The following is a 21833-nucleotide window of genomic DNA, read 5'->3' as shown; positions in this document are numbered from 1 at the left end:
CCCCCTAAGCACATGTATTGTTTGTTATGAAAATACTGATGTAATTAAAGTAAAATGCATCTAAATGCAAGTTTATTTTCAAACACTTTATTGAGTGCAAACATGCATTACACATTCTCCACATTTTCAGCAGTTCTATGAATACAAATCTACAAATGTAGTAACCTAGCACGGGCCATGCTATTATATGTCGTCTCACAACCATCGTAAACGACAAAAAATATCAAGAACAAAAACTAAACATCAAAATGGAACCATACTCTGGAGATGATCCAAGACTGGGCGAGATGGAGCCAACTTCCTCAATCCGAGGCTCATTCGGCACCAGCGAGTTGGGGGCAGGAGACTGTAGGGAAGCTGTTGTAGATATTATCATTATTTATAAAAAGTAGTGTTTATTTGCTGCTCTTTTCACGCTGCAGCCGCCGCTGGTTGGTTCCAGGAATGTGCTCCCCTTCCTCTGGGTGGGGCTGCCTGTAACCCCACCAGCTGAAAGAAATTACTGGCCGGTTGTCACCTTGAGGAGCAGACAGAGAAGGCAGGGGTGGCAGGCGGCAATTCTCAATGGCAAGAAATACCTTCCCGTGCCAAGGATTATCCAGGACTACGGACAGACGGAGACTCAGTTTCTTAAAGTGAGCGCTTTGTTTTTTTAACGAAACAAACCAGGAGACCGCAGCAGAACGCCTTGTGCAAAGTGCTTCTAGGTTTGGCGGCTGTTGTTTATAAGTGCATGTTGCAGGGGAAAAGGGAAATGATGGCCAGCAAGTTGAGCCTGTGCCCCCCCCCCCCGCCCTGTTTCTCTGGAGTGGGGAGAGCAGTCTCTCTCTAACTGGTGAGGATCATGGCCAAAAGGAATATTGCCACCGCTGCCCCATTGATACGCTCCCCTCCCCGGGGCCCCACGACAGGCAAGCGCACGGGAGGAGAGCATATGAATGGGGCGGCAGCAGCAGTAGTTCTTTTTGACATCCTGGCCAGTTAGAGAGAGACTGCCCTCCCTGTCTCCTGCATTCTGGGGGGGGGGGTGTTGCAATGGCACCCTACCGGAATAGTGGTGCCGGGGGCGGCCTGCTCCCCCCACAAGCCCGTTCCTCTGCCAGTGCCCGTGACTGAAGCTCTTTCCGCACTGAAATCTCCCCCCCCCCCAGTGTGAATTCTTTGATGGATAACAAGTTTAGGCTTCTCAGTGAATCTCTTTCCATGTTACAAGCACTGATATGGCTTCTCCCCTGTATGAACTATTTGATGGGACACTTAGCTGGTGGCTGTGACTGAAGCCCTTTCCACATTCCAAGCACTGATAGGGTTTTTCTCCTGAATGAATTTGCTGAGAAGTGAAACTGCCCTTTTGACTGAAACTCTTTCCACACTCTTGGCACTGATAGGGTTTCTTTCCTGTATAAATTCTTTGATGGGCCATGAGATTGCCACTCTTGCTGAAGCTCTTTCCACATCCCAAACACTGATATGGCTTCTCCCCCTGTATGAATTCTTTGATGGACACTTACCGTATTTTTCACTCCATAAGACATACCTAGTTTTTAGAGGAGGAAAGCAAGGAAAAAAATAATATTCTGAATCAAATGTTGTACTAAACTACTTAATAAACTACCAGTATATCAGAATAATATTTCAGCAATGTAAAGTGAACAGCAGTCAACAGTGGCATTAAGAACTATCATAACGGTCATTAAAAAATGAAGAGAGACTTTAAGGTTTGAGAACTCTTCTAGTCTTCTGTGAACCCCAAGAACTCATCATTGCTAGAGTCAGAATTTAGGAAGCTCAGTTGCTCATAACCACCAACATCACTTTCTTCGCTATCTTCATATAAAATACCATCTTCGCTTCCATCCAAAGCATTGCTAATGCCACATTTTTTGAATGACTGTGCAACGATTTCCTCCTTCACCGAGTGCCATGATGTTTTCACCCATTCACAAACTTGAGTGATAGTGGGAATCTTCATTCGTCCAGTAGGTTTCAGAACATGATTACCAGCAGCCATCCATTTGTTCCACTCTTCTCGCATAAAGACCTTAAATGGCTTGTTGATGGAACCGCCGAGAGGTTGCAATTGGCTGGTAAGACCTCCAGGAATTACAGCTAGATGAGTCTTCACTTCTTCAAAGCACTTTTTTGTTTTGCTAATATGGGCTCTAAACTGGTCAAGTACTAATAAGGCAGGTTTTTTCAAAAGCCCTCCAGGATGTTTGGACCACACTTTTTCAACCCATACTCTCATTCCATTTTCGTCCATCCATCCTTTCTCATGAACATGTACAACAACTCCTCTTCGAATCACTTCTTTCGGAAATGTTTTCCTTTTGAAAATTGGCATGGGTGGCAATTTGGTGCTGTCTGCACAGCAACACAACACAACAGTGTAATGGGTTTTCTCCTGTCCGGAGGTTTTCACAGCGATAGTTTTGGCACCTTTCAGATCAACAGCCCTATTAGATGGCACATCAAAGGGTAGTGGGACTTCATCCATATTCCCAATCTGGCCATTTTCAAACCCATTTTTCTTCCTAGCATCAATTACAAATTTATGAAAAGACAGAATCTTAGATTCATATTCTTCTGGCATTTTTTGTGCGGTTCTAGTTTTGGTGCGCATAGCAAGGCCACATCGCTTCATAAATCTGTAGCACCATGATGGTGATCCAGTAAAATCGTGAATGCCTTTCTCTACAGCAATGCGTTTGGCTTCACATATTATCATTTTTGTAGAGACTGGGAAGCCATTATTCTGGTGATATGTGATCCATTCTTTCATGGCCACGTCCAACTGTGGCCACTTTGCAGCATGTCCACGAAAAGTGTGCTTGCTTTTATCTGCTTTTTGCAGCTGATCCTCCTGTTTCCTCCAACCTCTTATCATTTTTTCAGTTGGAGGTGGCCCAAAATGTCTCTCCGCTGCTCTGTTTCCATGCTCCCTAGCATATTTCACTACCTCTAGTTTAAAAGGAATCCTATATGCTAGTCTTCTCTGCTTTATCATCCTTGTATGTAGAAAGGGGGTAATGTATCTCCAATGTTTACCACTGAGCGCTGCCCATATTAAACATAGCCGACATACCATCTGTAAAAAAAAAAAGTTATCACCCTAAAAGTTTATTGATATTATAGCATAAACCCATATGATTAATTATATATTTGCTAAATTATTCCTTTATATATTTTCCTGTGATAAAATACTATATCATTTTCACTATTTATGAGTGTTTTATTTTTAAATTGTAAAATAAGAAAGTCATCACTTGTAAGAGTCTTCAGAAATATAAAGTGACTAGCTTATTAAAATGTGTTAGTAAAAATGGCAGACATTCAAAACTTTTTGCTGAAATATATGAGCTTATTTGTAATTTGTATCGCCAAAAGAATAAATTTTCATGTAGAAAATTGGCAATTCAAATTAAATCTGAAATGGAGATTGATATATCACATACATATTGTGAAATATATTTAAATAGAATGAATATTTTCTCATTTTCTTATATTAAGAAACCTCTTCTCAGTAAAACCCCTATTAAAATAGGTTTGAGGTTAAGCAACTGGCATGTAGTTGGTCTGAACATGTTGGCTGAGAGACTCATCATGTCAGGCATGGCAAAGGGTGTCCACTGAACTCTGGAGGCAGTCAGTGCGTGGGCCAGGGGACAGCAGGAAAGCATGCTCAGCCCACCCCACTAATCGGCAGGCTCAGCTGTGTACATCGCGAGATAGCATTTTTTTATCTTGAAGGAGTATCGGCAAGGTAAAGGAAGGCACTGCTGTCCTGGCCAGACCAGTTGCTAGGCGACGAGTGGGAAAGCAACACGCCGCCGGACAGACCAGGATACGCCGCCCCATTGGGATGACGCTCGTGCGAGAGCCCGTGCTTGCAGGCTCGTTCCCACTGCCTGTGAACGGCCTCCCTTCCTTCTCCCGCTGGAGCCTTGGCAATGGGACAGCACCTGCAGCTCAGTCAGCCTGCCTTCAAAGGCAGCAGCAGAGACGAAACTGAACTCATCAGCTTTCCCAGCCGCTGCACCAACAGCTGTCGCCACTCTTTTCAATGAGCCTCATTCTGCAGCCGCAACATCTATCTCCCTGGGCAATGCTTGCTCAGACATTACTCGACTCTGGCGGTAGTACCTCTCTCTCTCTCTCTCTCTCTCTGTCTGGCCTGGCATTAAGCCACAGCAAACTCCTGCTGCAACTACAGTAAATCCGCCCCCTGGAAGAGTGGACGCTGGGGGAGCAGGGTGGAGAGAGCGAGCGAGAGAGCGCTTGTCTAGATCAGGTGTTGTGGTTGTTAATTTGTATACTGCCCTCCATCCGAAGATCACAACATAAAAATGCAAAACAGAAACAGAGCAAAAGTGAAGGTTGCCGCCTCGCCTTGCTAGCAAAACCCAAAAGTGTTGCCGGTCAGCCTTGCTTGCTCATCCAAGGGATAGAGAGACCTGTTTCCTCTACTTCGGGGCAAGGCCTCCCTCAGAGCCTTCAGCCACACATGGGCATCTGGCAGCTAAGCCTCGGGGGAAGAGGCGAATATATTGCTTGGCAGGAGCTCCCCGTCCCAATTTGACAGAGCGCGCGAGGGAGAAAGATCGCCCTCTGCGCTGGCTCCTGGCTGCTCCCATGCAAGCCACAGAGCCCCTCGGACGGAGGGAACTCTAAAGAGTGTTCTCAAGCCCTCTTCCCCCGCCTCGTCTCTCCCCACCCACCCCCTTGCGCGGGCATCGCCATTAGGACACTCACACAGGCAGCGCACCACACCCACGCCCCTGCAGGAACCAAGGTCCCCAGCTCCGCCTCTGCCAGGGACCACACAATCGCTCCACAAGACACACAGACATTTCCCCTTAATTCTTAAGAGGAAAAAAGTGCATCTTATGGAGCGGAAAATACAGTAGCTGGTGGCTGTGACTGAAGCTCCTTCCACATTCCAGGCACTGACAGGATTTTCCCCCCTGAATGAATTCTCTGATGAGAAGTGACACTGACCCTTTTTTTGAAGCACTCTTGGCACTGATATGGTTTCTCCCCGGTGTGAATTCTGTGATGCACAAAGAGATGGGCGTTCTGACTGAAGCTCTTTCCACATTCCAAGCACTGACTGAAGCTCTCTCCACACTCTGAATATGGATATGGCTCCTCCACTGTGTGGATTTCGTTGTGGTCTCCCTCACTCTTCATTTCCAATTCATCACCACCTGCAACTGAGCGACAAACAGATTAGAGCCTCAGGAATAAATGCAGCCCCAACTAACAGAGTAATGCCAATTAATGCTTGTGACAGAGAAAGAACTGAAGGGAATTATATACTAATAGTAGTAATAGTAACGTTATTATTTATACCCCACCCATCTGGCTGGCTTTCCCCAGTCACTCTGGGCGGCTTAGAGCATGTATAAAAGCATAGTAAAACATCAAGAATCAAAAACTTCCTGATACAGGGCTGCCTTCAGTCTTCTAATATTTGTGCAGTCCTAGATGTCCTTGACATCACAGGGTTAAGCAGCTCAGAGTGTGCGTTCTGCCTACTGTGGGACAGAGAGAGACTCTGCATCACTTCTGAGAGTCTCAAGTTCTTTGTTCTGCTCTAGTTTCGTTTTCGTCCGGGACAGACACATTTGTACAAGGTTCTGTGATAATGGCTAGAATGCTGTAAACAAACTGCTTTTAGTCAAAACAAAGAAAATTCCTTCCAGTAGCACCTTAAAGACCAACTAAGTTAGTTCTTGGTATGAGCTTTCGTGTGCATGCACACTTCTTCAGATGCAAAAACCCTGACAGAACCCACTTCTACTTCCCAAACCAATCTGAAGCCTACATTTAAGAAGGCCTGGCCAGTTCAGAGGAGCCTGTCCATGTTTCACAAAGGCAGAATAGAAGGAAGAATATTCACAGGGGAAACAATCAATAGCCATCCATCCAAGGTTTGCTGTGGGAATGTTAGCATCCCAGGTGCTGTGGGTGGTGGTGTTGAGTCCCATCGAAATATCAGAGGTTTGTCACCTAGAGAGATTGAATTACAAAGCAGATAAGATGATCCAATAGGGAGCCTTAACGAGTGAGTCCAAGATCCCACGATTCTCCTCCATGACTTCCTTATGGAGAGCTCTCTGGTCAGGATCCAGCAACGCCCACTCCTCATCTGTGATATAGACAGCTACATCTTCAAAGCACACTGGACCCTAACAGAAAAAGAAAAAGGCTGTCCTCTTAGACCTAATAAAGGTGATCTGTTACACTCTGTTGTTTTCTCCCTTTTAATTGCTGTTCTGTTTTAATGGGTTTGTTTTGCTGCACATTTTGATTATGGGTGCATATGTTAATGTCTTAATGGAATCCTCTTATTGTTTATTTCAATGATGAACATAAAGAACCTGGTCTTCTCCAGATCATAGTTTTCCTGTTTGCCACATGGAAGGATCTCTTCTCTCCTCTCCCTGTTTTTGGTTCTGGGAGGTGCGGGGAGAGAGAGACCTCCAGGTGCCCCCCGGCAAACTTCAAGGTCACATGAGGGCATGTGAGGAGAGAGGGGGAAAGCCCCATTGTGTGAATGAGGACGTGAAGCCTGGCCACTGTTTGGTATAGTGTGCAAACTGCTTAGAAGTCTATTTTAGCATTCAATCTAGAAATAAAACTGCAACGGTTGATAAAAAAAATTAGTGACATTCAGAAGGTGAGGCAGCACTTCCTTATTCTCAGCACATAAACATCACTGAATGGCGTTTCATTGTTTGCGCCCAGAGCAGCTGTGGAGGCAGGGACTCTGGGTTATGTCCAAGGCACAAATTTGGCAACTCTTGTCAGCTAGGAGTCCGTTTCCCTAAAATTAAAAGATTTGGCAAAAAACAGTCCTGTTCTGGAAGGAAAGAGCTAAAAGAAAAATCTGCTAAACTACACAGTCGTTGGAGTTACAGACTTCAAAAAGATTCCTTTCATGCCATTTTGATGAATGAGGTGAGTGGCTGCTGTACTTTTGCATTTATTATATTTGCTATTTCATGATTTGGTGAACCCCACCAAGAAAGAATTAATTACTCGAAGGAAACGCCGGAGGAGTAAAATCATTGGACTTATTGACTCATCGCAGTCCTTGGTGGAGAGTCCTGATCAAAACTGGCAGAGGAAGATCAGATATGATCATAACAGCTCAGGCTAAGGAGGAAGATGGCAATGGTAAAAGCTCTGATGCAGCAAGAAAAAGGATATGATCAGAAAAAGCCTCCTTCAATGGGGGCAGATTGGAGATTTTTTTTTATTGGAATTGCAAAAGGGGTGTACAGAGGATGCATTTGTTTGCATGGAAGATTACAGTTTGAGAAAAGAGTGGCGGTGAACTCTGGATGCCTGCCAGCTGTACGAGAGCTGGAATGGGTTTTTATAAGGAAACCGAAACAATCTTTGTGTGACTTACTGATTGACAGTAAGTCAGTACACCTTGACAGTACATTTGAAACATCAAAGACAGTGAGAAGTCGCTAATTAATTTCAACCTTGGATGGAAGCCCAGAGCCTATTAGAACAACAATCAGCAGAAAAAGAAGGGCCCATCCAAGTGGACTGTGCTTCAAAATATTAAAACTAAGAACAATGTGGGAAAAGCCCCCTGCGTGATTACAGAAATAAGGAATGGTAAAATAAAACAAGATAGTGAGTTATACCAACAACTGACTGATAGAGAAAGAAGATTGTTAATATCAGGATTGGAAAACTGTGAAGTAATAGAGAAGATAGCAGAAAGATAAAGGATCGATATTTAGCTTTTGAAATCCAGAACACAGGAAGTGCCATTGAAATTAATTAATTTGGATTATATAATTGGCTATTTATTTATTTTTTGTTTTTGAACATGGAAAGATTTGGTTTGATTTGTTACTAATATGAATGTGTTTTAATTAGAAAATGGAAAAAAATTATGAAAAAAAGAACATGGTGTTCTTCAAATCATTCTTCAGATCATGTGCACATTCCCATTTGCCACATAGAAGGGTCCCCTTTCTTCTGTCCCTGTGTGCTGTTCTTGCCGGGTGGGGAGGACCCTCCTGAAGCCCTATAGACATCTGCAAGGTGTGCAAGGGAATGAGAGGGGGAAACCCCATTGTGGGACTGATGGGGTGAATCCTGGCCACTCTTTGGTATGGGGTGTGAACTGCTCAGAAGCCTATTTGAGCCTTCAACCCTCCTTCCTTGGCGGCTCCTCCCGCCATTCCTGTGTCCACCAGTCCATGACATCCTCTCTCCCCACATGGCCCCTTCCTCCTACCTGCTCTGGGTCCACAGGGGCAGCTTCCCCTCCGCCACCAAAAAAAAGATGGACAAGCAGGTCTTGCTGGCCTCGTTACGTCTCCTGCGAGAGAAGAAGGTAAGTGGGAAGCCAAGAGCGCATGCTTCACTCCGAAGGAAAACTACAGGTGCGCCTTCAAACAAGTAGGAGTTGCCACCTAAATGTGGACATTTCTACCCATTTCACATACTAGTTGTGCAAAAGCACATCTCTCTTTCTCTAGGCTCTTGGCCCCTGTGAATTCTCCAATAAGATGAAAAGAAATCACAGATTAGTTTCAAAATCCACAGCTTGTTACCAGACAGAGAAAAAACTCCTTCCTCCTTACCCAGAGGCCTCTCTCTGGAGTCCAAGGGAGTCTTCTCTGCCTCAGAGGAATCTGGACCCACTTCTGCTAACGGATCCTTCCCCTGAAAGAGCAACAAGGATTCAAAAAAAGTAGATTAGAAATGGAATGACTTAGGAGACAAACAATTTAGGGCTGTCCAATATCATTCCCACCGCCTGGGAACTGGTCTCCGCTCCGCATTCCCTCACCCAGTTCTCCATCTCCAGAGGAAGGACAGCCAGGAACTGCTCCAAGATCACCAGGTCCAACATCTCAGCTTTCGTGTGCCTTTCTGGCTTCAGCCACTGGTGGCAAAAGTGGTAGAGTTGGCTGCAAACCTCTTGGGGTCCTTTGGCCTCCTGGTAGCAGAACTGACTGAGCTGCTGGCTCTGCACCTCTGAGCAAGGGGTGTCCTCCTCACCCAGTTCCTTCTTCACAGAATTTTCCCAGAATCCCCCACTTTTCCCAGTTTCCAGGGCATGGCCTCTTCCTGCTTCAGGGCCAGCTGAGTCTTGCTCATCCATCTCTGTTCCCAAGAGATCGGAAGGAGTCCCTAGGTCTTCTGCCAAGTTCTGTCCGTCCTGAGGAGAGGTGCCAGAGAATCCTTTAAAGTGTTAACAGAGAAATCTGAGGGCTCCCTTGGACAAAAAAACAAGGACAGCAGCCAGGAATACTAGAGCAAAACTGAAGCCAGTAGGCTTGGTCTTGATTGAAGACTGTCGCGACAGGACTCCCACCTGCCACAAGGTGGAACAAGATGGAAGCCCCGAACAAAAGAGCCCCCAAACTTTTATTAGCTGCTAATCCCCATGTTACGCCCCCCCCCCCAAACTACATCACTAATACATCATGGTTACATCATGAAAGGGGAGGTCTTGTGGCAGGAATCTGAACATCCTGGACCCTGCCCCATGGTTCCCCTTGCCCTCCACCAAACACCCATCAAGTGTCACAAAAGAGACATTTACATTTCCCTGTTTCCCAGCCAAGTTCATCCCACCCTTTTGTCTTCATCTGGGTTTGTTATTTCTGGAATGGCTACCTGTCTGGCACTCAGGTATCAGGATGCCAGGGATTATCCCTCAGGCAGAGGGGCTGCTGAGGAGCTGAGCTCACATGTCTATAGGAATTTTCCCAGTGAGCCAGTACATATATTTATCAGGGAATTCTTACATTTGGTATCGTACAGCAAAGGCCCTTTGAATAGATACGAAGAAACTGTGATGAAGTGTTTTGTGGGGACAAATCACAAAAGTGATTGTGCTGATTTTGGTAATGAGTTGCATATGCATGATATCTGCTGGAGGGGCAACCCCCCCCCCCCACCCTATACATAAATTCCTGCAACAAAAGCAAATGCAAATGCATTCTTCTACTACCAGATTGATAAAACAAAAAAAATTCCTTCCAGTAGCACCTTAAAGACCAACTAAGTTAGTTCTTGGTATGAGCTTTCGTGTGCATGCACACTTCTTCAGATACACTGAAACAGAAGTTGCCAGATCCTTCTATATAGTGAGAAGGTGGGGAGGGGTATTACTCAGAAGGGTGGTGGGAATGGGTGATTGGCAGATAGCTGTGATGAGCCTGTTGACGACTCTTAAGGACGGCAATAGGTCTTACAGGAAAAAGCAAGGGGTGAGAAGGTGAAAAATGGCTTTGTCATGTATAATGAGATAAGAATCCAATGTCTTTGTTCAGACCAGGTCTCTCCGAGGTTTTAAGTTTGGTAATAAGTTGCAATTCAGCAGCTTCTCTTTCCAGTCTATTTCTGAAATTCCTTTGTAGTAAAACAGCTACTTTGAGATCTTGTATAGAATGTCCTGGGAGATTGAAGTGTTCTCCTACTGGTTTCTCTGTCTTGTGATTCTTGATGTCAGATTTATGTCCGTTTATTCTTTGGCGTAAGGTTTGGCCTGTTTGTCCAATATAGAGAGCTGAAGGACACTGTTGGCATTTGATGGCATACACAATGTTAGACGATGAGCAATTAAATAGTCCCGAGATGGTATGTGTGATGTTGTTGGGGCCAGTAATGGTGTTGTCTGGGTGTATGTGGCAGCAAAGTTGGCATCTGGGTTTATTGCAGGCTCTGGTGCCAGTGTCCGTGTTAAGTCTGGTTGTAGTATTATTGTGGGTTAGGAGTTGTTTAAGATTGGGTGGCTGTCTGTAGGCAATGAAAGGTCTTCCTCCCAGAGCTTGAGAAAGAGAACTGTCATTGTCCAGGAGAGGTTGTAGATCTCTGATGATGCGTTGTACTGTTTTAACTTGGGAGCTGTATGTGATGACTAGAGGTGTTCTGCTATTTTCTTTTTTGGGTCTGTCTTGCAGCAAGTTCTCTCTGGGTATCAGTCTGGCTCTGTTGATCTGTTGTCTAAATTCATCTGCTGGGTATTTTAGTTCTAAAAAGGTTTGCTGTAGATCTCTTAGGTGAGAGTCTCTGTCTGTAGAATTGGAACAGATACGGCTGTAACGTAGTGCCTGGCTATATACAATGGACTGTTTGGTATGTTTGGGATGGTAGCTAGAGGCATGTAGATATGTTTGTCGGTCAGTTGGTTTACGGTATAAGGTGGTGTCTATGCGCCCATCCTGTATTTTTATAGTAGTGTCCAAAAAATGTATTTCTTGCGTAGATTGATTCATTGTTAGGTTGATTGTGGGGTGAAAATCATTGAATTTCTGGTGGAAGGTGTCCAGGGTCTGTTGACCATGTGTCCAGATGATAAAAATATCGTCAATGTATCGTAGGTACAAGAGAGGTTTGAGTGGGTAGGAGTTTAGGAAACGTTGTTCTAAATCTGCCATGAAGATGTTGGCATACTGTGGGGCCATGCGGGTGCCCATTGCTGTGCCGCTGATCTGAAGGAACGGGTCATCACTGAATTTGAAGTTGTTGTGGGTAAGGACAAATTGGCAGAGTTTGGTGGCAAAGTCCGCTGTGGTTTTATCTGAAATGGTGTTCCTTATAGCTTGTAAACCATCGTTGTGTGGGATGTTGGTATACAGAGATTCCACATCCATAGTGGCTAGTATAGTATTGTTGGGGAGATTATTTAAAGATTGTATTTTCCTCAGAAAATCTGTGGTGTCACGTACATAGCTGGAAGCACTGATGGCATATGGTTTCAGAACAGTGTCCATATAACCAGAGACACCCACTGTGATAGTGCCAATACCTGAAATGATGGGGCGTCCTGGATTTCCTGGTTTGTGTATTTTAGGTAGAAGATAGAAGGTTCCTGGTCGAGGTTCTGTTGGTGTGTTGGTGAGGATCTGTTCTTGGATGTGTGGGGGTAGCTCCTTAACAATCTTGTTCAGTTCTTTTTTGTATTCTTGTGTGGGGTCTGAGTCCAATTTTATGTAAAAGGCGGTATTGGAAAGTTGTCTGTGAGCCTCCTGAATGTAGTCAGTTTTGTTCATGATGACGACAGCTCCACCTTTGTCTGCTTCTTTAATTATAATGTCTGGGTTGTTTCTGAGATTATCTATGGCTCTCCTTTCAGCATGGTTTAGATTTTGTTGTAAGCGATGGTGTTTTCTGGTCACATCTGTTTGGATTCTGTGGCGGAAGCAGTCAATGTACAAGTCCAGTGTGGTATTGCGTCCATCAGGAGGGGTCCATGTGGAGTCCCTTTTTGTGTAACACTTTTTCGGTGGTAGATGGTGGTTAGTGTTCTGTTGGGAGGGTGGTTGTTGTTCTCCAGTGGGTTGAGAGGTGTTGTGTTGTGAAGTTGTTGCTTGTTCTGCTTTGTCTTGTTGTTGTGTGTGTTGAAAATACTCCTTCAGGCGTAAACGGCGGAAAAATGCTTCCAAGTCCCCACAGAACTGAATCATGTGTGGGGATTTGGCAGGGCAGAATGACAGTCCACGTGAAAGGACTGATTCCTCAGCTGGGCTGAGTGCTTGCTGTGAGAGATTGACAATATTGTTGATCTTGTTTTGATTAGTAGCCTGTAGGTTGGAAAGGTTAGAGAGTTTCTTGTTTTTCTGTTTTTTTCAGTAGCTCCAGTTGAGAGTGGTAAATGTTTTGTTTTTCCTTTTGGAACTCTTGCCAAGCTTGGTGGTTCCTGATAGAGTTGTCCAATACAAGGAGTTCCTCCTTTATTAGCTTCTGTTTAGAGTAGAGAACGCTGATCAGATGTTTGAGCAGCTTCTTAGAGAAAGTGTTGCATAGTTTTCTTGCATATTCAGTGGGATACGTGGATTGTAGAGGGTTCTTAATTCTAAGACCCTTGGGTATAATGTCCAGGTTCTTGCATTTAGTAAGAAAGAAGATATCAGTCTGTACCTGTGCAAGTTTCTTGGTGAGGTTGATGGACTTCCATTTCATGCGGCTCAATGTGGTGGCATCCATAGTTCCAGTTACAGTTAGGTAGCCGTGTTGGTCTGCCATAGTCAAAACAAAAAAAATTCCTTCCAGTAGCACCTTAAAGACCAACTAAGTTAGTTGGTCTTTACCAGATTACCAGATTGATAGACAGTCAGGAGAAGAGAAATGTTCCCTGGGCCAGCATGGATGAGTCTGAATCACAGCCCAGACTCGGAGTTCAAGCACTATATTCCCATATTCTGAAGACAGACTTCTGTCTTTGTTCTGAGGGCAACTCTCTCCCCCTTCAGAAGCATGGCTGCCTCCCACTGGGGGGCCTGGAGCCATCGCTAGCCCTCTACTCCTCCCTGAATGGGCCTCATCCTCTTCTCAAGCCATCTCTTCCTCCTGCGGCAGGGAGTTCCATGGGTCTAACTGCACACTGTGAGATGGACGGACTTTCTTTAGCACAGAGGCCAAGTTTTTATTTCGGCCTCCAGATATTTCCAGGGCTAAGGAACGTGGCTGATTCCTCAATCCCATCGGGGTTCCTTTGCAGGCCCTTTTCTTCCTGACTGAGTGACCCCTCCCCAAAGGAGCAAGACAAGCGTTGCAGACCTCCTTTTACTTGCAGCCTCCCTGGCTTTGCAGAGAGGAAGGGGGGCAGAACCTCTTAGCCCTGGCTTGGGGATCCCCTTGCAGGAGCTGAGCAGAATCCCCACGGATCCGTCCCCTGCAGCCCTGGGACACCCCGCCCCACTTCTCCCCAATGCACCCTAGGGCAGAAAAGAGAGGAAACTCACCAGATGCCAGAAGGGAAACTGAGGCAGCTCCTGCAGAGGAAACGAAAGCCCCCTCACCCTCTGGCAGGGAGGACCTGTTTCTGATCCCTGCAGCCCAGTTCTTTTTAACCCTTGCAAGGTGGAGCAAACCAAGCTCACTGAGGCTCTTCCAGGAGGAGCCACGTGCACCCTGGACATCCAGAAATGAACCCAAACAAGGCAGGAGAGCTCAGTGGGTAGAGCATGAGTCTCTTTGATCTCAGACTCCTGGATTCGAGCCCCAGGCTGGGCAGAAGATTCCTGGCTGGCTGGGGATGGGCTAGATGACTTTGGGGGTCCCTCATCATGACTCCCTGGCCCTCATGGCTGTTCTTCTGAGCCCTTGCAAAGTGGAGCTCGCCCTGCTTCCTTCTCTCTCTCTCTCTCAGGAGCCAGGGCCCCAGAGGGGTCTTCTTTGGGGGACCCTCCCCTGCAGCCCTGGGACCCCCCATCTCCCCAAGACCACTCACCAGATCCCAGAAGGCGCCCTAGGCAGCACTTGCGGAGCAGAGAGACAAAAGCCCTGATGGGGGCGGAGCTTGTGCTCTGGGGAGCCTCCTTCCTTTATTCCTCTTAGCCATTTTAGATCTGGTCCTAACCAATGTTGATGACCTGGTTAGTGGGGTAGAAGTGGATGGATCATTAGGCGCGAGTGATCATGCTCTTCTGAAGTTTACTATGCAGCGGAAAGGAGCAGCCAAGCATACTAGGACTCAATTTCTTGACTTTAAGAAAGCCGACTTCATAAAACTTAGGGAAGTGCTGGGTGAGATCCCATGGACAGTAATACTAAAAGGAAAGGGAGTTCATGATGGCTGGGAGTTTGTTAAGAGGGAGATAGTAAAAGCACAACTTCAGGCAATACCAATGAGACGGAAACATGGAAGGTGCCTAAAGAAGCCAGGGTGGCTATCTAAAGAACTTTTAACTGAGTTAAGACTAAAAAAGGATGTGTACAAAAAATGAAAAAGGGGGGAAACCACCAAAGAGGAATTCAAACAAATAGCCAGCACGTGTAGACACAAAGTCAGAAAAGCTAAAGCACAGAATGAACTCAGGCTTGCTAGAGAGGTTAAAAGCAACAAAAAAGGCTTTTATGGGTATGTTCGTAGCAAAAGGAAGAACAAAGAAACAGTGGGGTCACTCAGAGGAGAAGATGGTGAAATGCAAACAGGGGACACAGAAAGGGCTGAACTCCTCAATGCCTTCTTTGCCTCAGTCTTCTCCGATAAAGAAAACAATGCCCGACCTGAAGAATTTGGAGCAAATGATTCAGCAGAGGAAACACAGCCCAGAATAACTAAGGAGATAGTACAAGAATACTTGGCTAGTTTAGATGTATTCAAGTCTCCAGGGCCAGATGAACTGCATCCAAGAGTATTAAAAGAACTGGCAGATGTGATCTCAGAACCACTGGCAGTCATCTTTGAGAATTCCTGGAGAACAGGTGAAGTCCCGGCAGACTGGAGGAGGGCAAATGTTGTACCTATTTTCAAAAAGGGGAAAAGAGAGGACCCAAATAATTACCGCCCAGTCAGTCTGACATCAATACCAGGGAAGATTCTGGAGCAGATCATTAAGCAAACAGTCTGTGAGCACCTAGAAAGGAATGCTGTGATCACCAATAGTCAGCATGGATTTCTGAAAAATAAGTCATGTCAGACTAACCTGATCTCGTTTTTTGACAGAATTACAACCCTGGTAGATGAAGGGAACGCAGTGGATGTAGCCTACCTTGATTTCAGCAAGGCATTTGACAAGGTGCCCCATGATATTCTTGTAAAGAAGCTGGTAAAATGCGGACTTGACTATGCTACCACTCAGTGGATTTGTAACTGGCTGACTGACCGAACCCAAAGGGTGCTCATCAATGGTTCCTCTTCATCCTGGAGAAGAGTGACTAGTGGGGTGCCACAGGGTTCTGTCTTGGGCCCGGTCTTATTCAACATCTTTATCAACGACTTGGATGATGGACTCAAGGGCATCCTGATCAAATTTGCAGATGACACCAAACTGGGAGGGGTGGCTAACGCCCCAGAGGACAGGATCACACTTCAAAACGACCTTGACAGATTAGAGAACTGGGCCAAAACAAACAAGATGAACTTTAACAGGGAGAAATGTAAAGTATTGCACTTGGGCAAAAAAAATGAAAGGCACAAATACAAGATGGGGGACACCTGGCTTGAGAGCAGTACATGTGAAAATGATCTAGGAGTCTTGGTTGACCACAAACTTGACATGAGCCAACAGTGTGACGCGGCAGCTAAAAAAGCCAATGCAATTCTGGGCTGCATCAATAGGAGTATAGCATCTAGATCAAGGGAAGTAATAGTGCCACTGTATTCTGCTCTGGTCAGACCTCACCTGGAGTACTGTGTCCAGTTCTGGGCACCACAGTTCAAGAAGGACACTGACAAACTGGAACGTGTCCAGAGGGCAACCAAAATGGTCAAAGGCCTGGAAACGATGCCTTATGAGGAACGGCTAAGGGAGCTGGGCATGTTTAGCCTGGAGAAGAGGAGGTTAAGGGGTGATATGATAGCCATGTTCAAATATATAAAAGGATGTCATATGGAGGAGGGAGAAAGGTTGTTTTCTGCTGCTCCAGAGAAGCGGACACGGAGCAATGGATCCAAACTACAAAAAAGAAGATTCCACCTAAACATGAGGAAGAACTTCCTGACAGTAAGAGCTGTTCGACAGTGGAATTTGCTGCCAAGGAGTGTGGTGGAGTCTCCGTCTTTGGAGGTCTTTAAGCAGAGGCTTGACAACCATATGTCAGGAGTGCTCTGATGGTGTTTCCTGCTTGGCAGGGGGTTGGACTCGATGGCCCTTGTGGTCTCTTCCAACTCTATGATTCTATGATTCCTCTCTAGGAAGCCAGCTTGGTGCCACTTAACCTTTTTGCTGGTCCCTCTCTGCCTGCGGAGGAGCCCCGGGCGTGGCGCAGGCACAGAGCTGCTCCATCAGGGGACTTTGGGGGCCTGGCGAGCTTCTCCCTCCGCGGGGAACAGATTTCTGTACATCTCAAGAGCAACAAGAATGTATTCCTTCCCACCCTTTGCTTGAGAAGTAAAACTCTGCAAGTGTTTGGCTCCAGGATCCCTTGAGAGAGAGTTGGTTCCGACTCTCTGAGCAAAGAGGAAGGAAAAGGGGGTCCTGCAAGGAGAGGATGAGGGGAAGACCCCCTTTTCTAGGGGTGGGGGAGAGGGATTGGGCTCCCGGGTCAAGAGAGCACCTTGTATTCTGGCACTGAAAAGACACCCTCCCGACACCCACTTTGTGGCATCTCCTTTTGGCAAAGGGTCAAAACATAGTTCCAACTTGAAAACCACCTCCAGGACCAGCCCCCCTCAATGGGCTTTGCACTACAACTCCCAACCGGGCCTGCCAGCAGAAGGCAGGGGGGATGGAAACAGCCGTCCAAAAGATCCGGCCAGCTCCAGAGGCGACCCAAGGCTGCTCTCCAACGGGGCGCTGCTCCAGGCATCTGAATTGCCCAGTTCAAGGGAGCTGGCGGGACTAAGAACCGGGGTTCCTGAATTGCAGGGGTTGGACTAGATGAGCCTGGAGTGTCCTCTTCCAGGATTCCTCATCTGGCTGCCAATGCCACGGCTGGAATGTCTCCCAAAACTGCCCCCCCCTTTCACTAGGAGGTCTTTCCCCCCCTGCGTCTTAAACTACCCTTTGACTGGCAACCATCTCCAATTTCCTTGGTGGACAATCCCAACCAAAGATGCATTAGATTCTCTGAAATCTACTCAGGAGTCCTGTAGTGATTTCATGCTCTTTATTGCAGCTTGCAAAACAGTGATTTAATTGCACCCCAAACCTCAGGCTTTTATATACATTATTTACACAATTAGTCCCGTCTGATTGGCTGAATCTGCTTCCCTCCTGGAGCCTGATTGGTCTTTTCCTGCAAGCCAATCAGTTGTTGCATTCTAGGATCCTACTTGCCTTTTCTTCTAGGATCCAAGCTTAGTACATAACCCCCCCCTCCCCTCTACGTTCCTGTTGCGCCCAGAAGGTTAGCATTCCTAGTCATTGAGGTATGCCGGTCAGCTATGTATGTCTTGTGGTCTTGGGTGTCTCTCGGCAGGGGTTCCTGGTTCTGGCTCTTGTTCCAGGGCTGCCGGTTGTGACGGGGTCGTTGGGTTGGACACCGCTGGTCCACTCGGTTGTGGTTCTGGTTCCTGTGGCTGCTCGGCCTTGGTCACTTCTGGACTTCCTAATTCTGCCTCCCTTACCCGCTCCTTCTGCTATCCCCTTGGGATTCCTCTGTCCAGCCCTCCTTGCAGTTTCCCCCCAGGAATCATCCGGAAGTTCAATAGTCCCAAGAAGGCTTGGAGTTCCGCCTTGCCCTTAGGTGCAGGGGCGACGCAAATAGCCCTCACCTTGTCCCCAATCAGGTGGACTCTTAGACCCTGCCAGGGTTGCGAGGACATGGCTGACCATTGGCACCGGGGATGCATGAGCCGTAAGGGCCTTGTTTATGGTACATTTGTAGTCTGTGCAGATGTGGACTGAGCTATTGGGCTTGACGGGTGTGATGATTGGGGTTTCTCGGGGGCATTAGGCTAGAGCACTCCTTGCTCCATGAGCCGGTCTAATTCCTCGTCAATGCGGGGTTTTAGGGGTGAACGGGACCTGGTGGGCCTTGAACATGATGGCTCGTATGGCAGGGTCTAGTTGTAGGCCAATGGGGTGGGCAGTATATCATCCCAATGGCCCATCAAAAACCTCTGGAAACTCTTTGCACATGGCGTCCACGTCCACGTGGGAGCTGGTGCGGTTTACCTCAGTGATAGCTAGCCCCAGTGGCCCAAACCACGCCAACCCTAGTAAGCTAATGTAGCGCCCCTTGACCACGATCAAGTCCAACCGCCACTCCCTCCCTCGACATTGTACGTTGAAGGTTCCCACCCCCATCATGGGGACCTTGTGTTTGTGGAAGTCTCCCGGAGGGTGAATGGGGCTGACCAAACTTGGAGCCGCCACTGGGACACAATTTCCTTAATGTCCATGCCAAAATTATGGACAGGGTTGAGCCTGTATCAAGCTCCAGGCGGGACGGGGCTGCCTCTATCTGTGCTTCAATGTAAATTTTGTCCGCATTAGAGTGAGCTGACAGCCTGTGGTCTTCGTCGAGTTGCCTTGGTGTGTCAGACCACGGGGCCTGGGACTCTTGGGTCGGCCATCTGGTTCAAGGCGTCGGGCAGGGCAGGCACGGCACACCCTGCATTGTCGGCATTCTGCGTTGCGGAAATGGCAAGTCCTCTGCTCGTGGCTCTCCCTGCAACTTGCGCAATTCCCGTCTTCCGGACGAGGCTGTCGTAGTGGGTGTGCAGCTTATGTGCGCTGCTGCACTCAGTGCACGTCCTCCCGGTCGGATTCTGAGTTGTCTGAGGGTTCTGAGGGTTCCTCCCCTGTATGTATTTTGTGATGGGCTGTGAGACTTTCGTTCCTGTTGAAGCTCTTTCCACATTCCAGCCACTGATAGGGTTTCTCCGCTGTATGAATCCTTTGATGGGAAGTGAGATGGGCACTCCGAGTGAAGCACTTTCCACATTCTACACACTGATAGGGTTTTTCCCCTGCATTAATTTTACGATGGGAAGTGAGATCATGGCTGTGACTGAAGCAGTGATATGGTTTCTCCCTGTATGAATTCTACGATGGCAAGTGAGATTGTGGCTTTGACTGAAGCTCTTTCCACACTCCAAGCAGTGATATGGTTTCTCCCCTGTATGAATCCTTTGATGGGAAGTGAGATGGGAGCTCTGACTGAAGCTCTTTCCACATTCCAGACACTGATAGGGGTTTTCCCTTGTATGAATACTCTGTTGTTTTTTTATATATAAATTTTTATTGATTTTTCAAACACAAAATAAGCACAAACAATACACAATACATAAACAAACAAACATATAAACATGTATAATTTCATAACCTTTTTTTTCCTAACCTTGCTTCCCGGACTTCCCCATGCCTCCCCTTTTCTGCATCCCTGTTTTAAAATTTCTTCAGCAACCCCCCAATTAGCTAATTATTCAATTCATTATTTTTTTTAAGTTCTTCTCTAACTTATTCAGTTGCAGCTGCAATTCTATATTTCCCATTCCCTTGACATTTTAACACTCGTTAATTTTACAACAATTCTTAAGATATATTTTAAATTTCTTCCAGTCTTCTTCCACCTTCTCTTTCCCTTGGTCACGGATTCTGCCAGTCATCTCTGCCAGTCCCATATAATCAATCACCTTCGTCTGCCATTCTTCCAGCGTGGGTAGTTCTTGTGTCTTCCAATACTTTGCTAAGAGAATCCTTGCTGCTGTGGTAGCATACATAAAAAACGTCCTATCCTTCCTTGACACCAATTGGCCAACCATGCCCAGGAGAAAAGCCTCTGGTTTCTTAGGAAAGGTACATTTAAGGACCTTCTTAATTTCATTATAAATCATTTCCCAAAAGGCTTTAATCCTCGGGCAAGTCCACCAAAGGTGATAAAAAGTACCTTCAGTTTCATTACATTTCCAGCATTTATTATTGGGCAAATGGTAAATTTTTGCAAGCTTCACTGGGGTCATGTACCACCTATAAACCATTTTCATAATGTTTTCTCTTAACACATTACATGCCGTAAACTTTATACCGGTGGTCCATAACTGTTCCCAGTCAGCAAACATAATGTCATGACCAATGTCTTGTGCCCACTTAATCATAGCTGATTTCACTGTTTCATCCTGTGTATTCCATTTCAACAGCAGGTTATACATTCTTGACAAATTCTTAGTATTGGGTTCTAACAGTTCTGTTTCTAATTTTGACCTCTCCGTCTGGAAGCCAATTTTCCTGTCCTGTTTGAACACCTCCATTATTTGATAATAATGAACCTTAAACTTCAATTTCTCATAGCTCTGTAGTTTGATTTTTCCACCATCTTGCTCTAAAATTTCACAATATTTTGGCCATTTTGACCCCATATTAAGTTTTTTCACTTCCTTAGCTTCCATTGGTGACAACCACCTGGGAGTTTTACTTTCCAACAAGTCTTTATAACGAATCCAAACATTATATAATGCTTTCCTGACAATATGGTTTATAAATCCTTTATGAATTTTTACCTTGTCATACCGTATATATGCATGCCAACCAAATCTATTGTCAAACCCTTCCAGATCTAAAATGTCCGTGTTCTCAAGAACTAGCCAGTCTTTCAACCAGCAGAAAGCTGCCGATTCATAATACAGTCTTAAGTCCGGCAGGGCAAACCCCCCTCTATCTTTTGCATCAGTTAATATCTTAAATTTTATTCTGGGCTTTTTGCCCTGCCAGACAAATTTAGATATGTATTTCTGCCACTTCTTGAAACAGTCCACCTTGTCCACAATCTGTAGTGTCTGAAACAAAAATAACATTCTAGGCAAAACATTCATCTTAATAACAGCAATTCGGCCTAACAAGGAAAGTCTCAACCTTGACCATGTTTCTAGATCTTTCTTTACTTCTGTCCAGCATTTATCATAGTTATCTTTAAATACGTTCACATTCTTAGATGTCAGATTAATCCCCAGGTATTTCACTTTCTTTGCTACCACTAAACCCGTTTCACTCTGAAACCTCTCTCTTTCAACATTTGTTAATTTTCTCTCCAAAACTTTAGTTTTTTGCTTGTTCAATTTAAATCCTGCTACCTGACCAAATATTTCAATTAATTCTAAAACTCTTTTTGTACTAGTGTCTGGCTGTTGCAAAGTCAATACCAGGTCATCTGCGAAGGCCCTCAGTTTGTATTGTTTGGCTCCGACCTGAACTCCTTTAACCAGCTGGTCCCCTCTGATCATATTTAACAAAACCTCCAAGACCGATATAACTCCAGGAAATATTATCAAAGGCTTTCTCCGCGTCCACAAAAATTAAAACAGCCTTCGTATTAATGTTTACTTCTAACAATTCCATAATGTCTATTATGTTTCTCACATTGTCTGACATATCCTTGTATGAATACTCTGATGGGATATGAAGCTTATTTTAAATGTGAAGCTCTTTCCACATTCCACGCACTGATAGGGTTCT

General features: G+C 45.8%; 1 protein-coding gene, 1 long non-coding RNA gene and 1 pseudogene across 2 annotated transcripts in view; all 3 read right to left on the bottom strand.

Moving 5' to 3' along the window:
- Positions 1–71: 71 nt before the first annotated feature.
- Positions 72–19633, bottom strand: LOC144328556 (uncharacterized; annotated as a pseudogene).
- Positions 6063–14269, bottom strand: LOC144328530 (uncharacterized). The gene is made up of 4 exons (XR_013393794.1): positions 13734–14269; positions 8619–9222; positions 8270–8353; positions 6063–6191 (listed from the first exon to the last, which is right to left on the bottom strand). It is a non-coding gene; the product is annotated as an uncharacterized LOC144328530 (long non-coding RNA).
- Positions 19634–21239: 1606 nt separating the features above from the next.
- The window catches only part of LOC114603030 (uncharacterized), a 32075-nt gene continuing 31481 nt past the window's right edge, over positions 21240–21833 (bottom strand). The window contains 1 exon segment of the mRNA XM_077932430.1: positions 21240–21831. Coding sequence (XP_077788556.1) covers positions 21734–21831 — 98 coding nt within the window. The 3' untranslated portion in view covers positions 21240–21733.

This window comes from Podarcis muralis, chromosome 7 (assembly GCF_964188315.1).
Source record: "Podarcis muralis chromosome 7, rPodMur119.hap1.1, whole genome shotgun sequence".
NCBI classification, from domain to species: Eukaryota; Metazoa; Chordata; class Lepidosauria; order Squamata; family Lacertidae; genus Podarcis; species Podarcis muralis.
The sequence above is the reverse complement of the archived record's forward strand: the minus strand, read 5'-3'. Positions and strand labels throughout refer to the sequence as shown.